General features: G+C 51.3%; 1 protein-coding gene across 1 annotated transcript in view; it reads right to left on the bottom strand.

Annotated features, from left to right (window-relative positions):
• The window catches only part of WBP1L (WW domain binding protein 1-like), a 36,842-nt gene extending 36,603 nt beyond the window's left edge, over positions 1–239 (bottom strand). Inside the window, exon 1 of the mRNA XM_019502743.1 lies at positions 37–239. Coding sequence (XP_019358288.1) covers positions 37–63 — 27 coding nt within the window. The 5' untranslated portion in view covers positions 64–239. The remainder of the gene's footprint in view (positions 1–36) is intronic.
• Between the last annotated feature and the right edge of the window lie 702 nt (positions 240–941).

Raw genomic sequence — 941 nt, 5'->3', positions numbered from 1 at the left:
CCCAAACCCAGCAGCCACCACCGAAAAACGGGTTACCTGTCTCAAACCCAGAAGAAAAGGCATCCTGCATTCTCACCCTCCACACTACCGCTTTGAAACAATGAAATTTAAAGTCCCATAGTCATCACTGCCTCATCTGACGTGAGCAGCCAGCTTCTGCAATTCTATTTAAACCAGGGCTTCCTCAGCCGGGAACGTTAAGTAAACCAGGTCCTGGGACAAGGCATGCCCTCCCCGGCTCTCCCCTCCTCCCTGCTCGCTTTCCCCTCCCACCCCCGTGACATCTCAACCGCACCAGAGCCGCCGTGTTTGCAACGGGGAAATGACATCAGCTCAGGCATGGCAAAAACAAAAAATTCGAGACAGCTGTTGACTACCACCACGCCGGCTTACCGAAAACAGACGGGGGACGTTATTTAGCAACTCTGCCCCGTGCAGAGACCTTAAACAGTACATGGATGAACACGGACAAACTACGGTGGCTCTGATCGGGCGACCCAGACGAAATGGAAACCGGATTTAAAAACAAAAACATGTGGACAACTGCAAACAGATGTGCAATGACATTTAATTAAAATTCCCTACACAGAAATTGCTAGATGTGTTGCGGTCAGGGTCCGAATTACAGGAGAGTTCGGGGGGGGGAAGGGGGTTGAGCTCCCTTGTAAGACTTGAAAATCGTAACCTGGGAGGGGGTGGAGATCACTTAGGTGGACTTGTTAATCGGTGAACCGGTTTAACTTAGTGTTAAACCCCTGCCCAGAGTCAAAGTGCACTTCAAACCCTGGTCGCGGTTTCTCAAAGACGGAGCATAGGGTTCGAAGAAGCATGAGAGACAGGGACGAGGAGAGTGGAGGGCACAGAGCAAAACCAGAGCAAGTGATCCCCGAACTAGGGGGCTCTGCTGAAAACAGACACTGACTGAACCCGATTCCCTGGTT

This window comes from Gavialis gangeticus, unplaced genomic scaffold (assembly GCF_001723915.1).
Source record: "Gavialis gangeticus isolate Ggan-Ray unplaced genomic scaffold, GavGan_comp1, whole genome shotgun sequence".
NCBI lineage: Eukaryota > Metazoa > Chordata > Crocodylia > Gavialidae > Gavialis > Gavialis gangeticus.
Note: the sequence above shows the minus strand (reverse complement) of the source record. Positions and strands in the feature narration are given on the sequence as shown.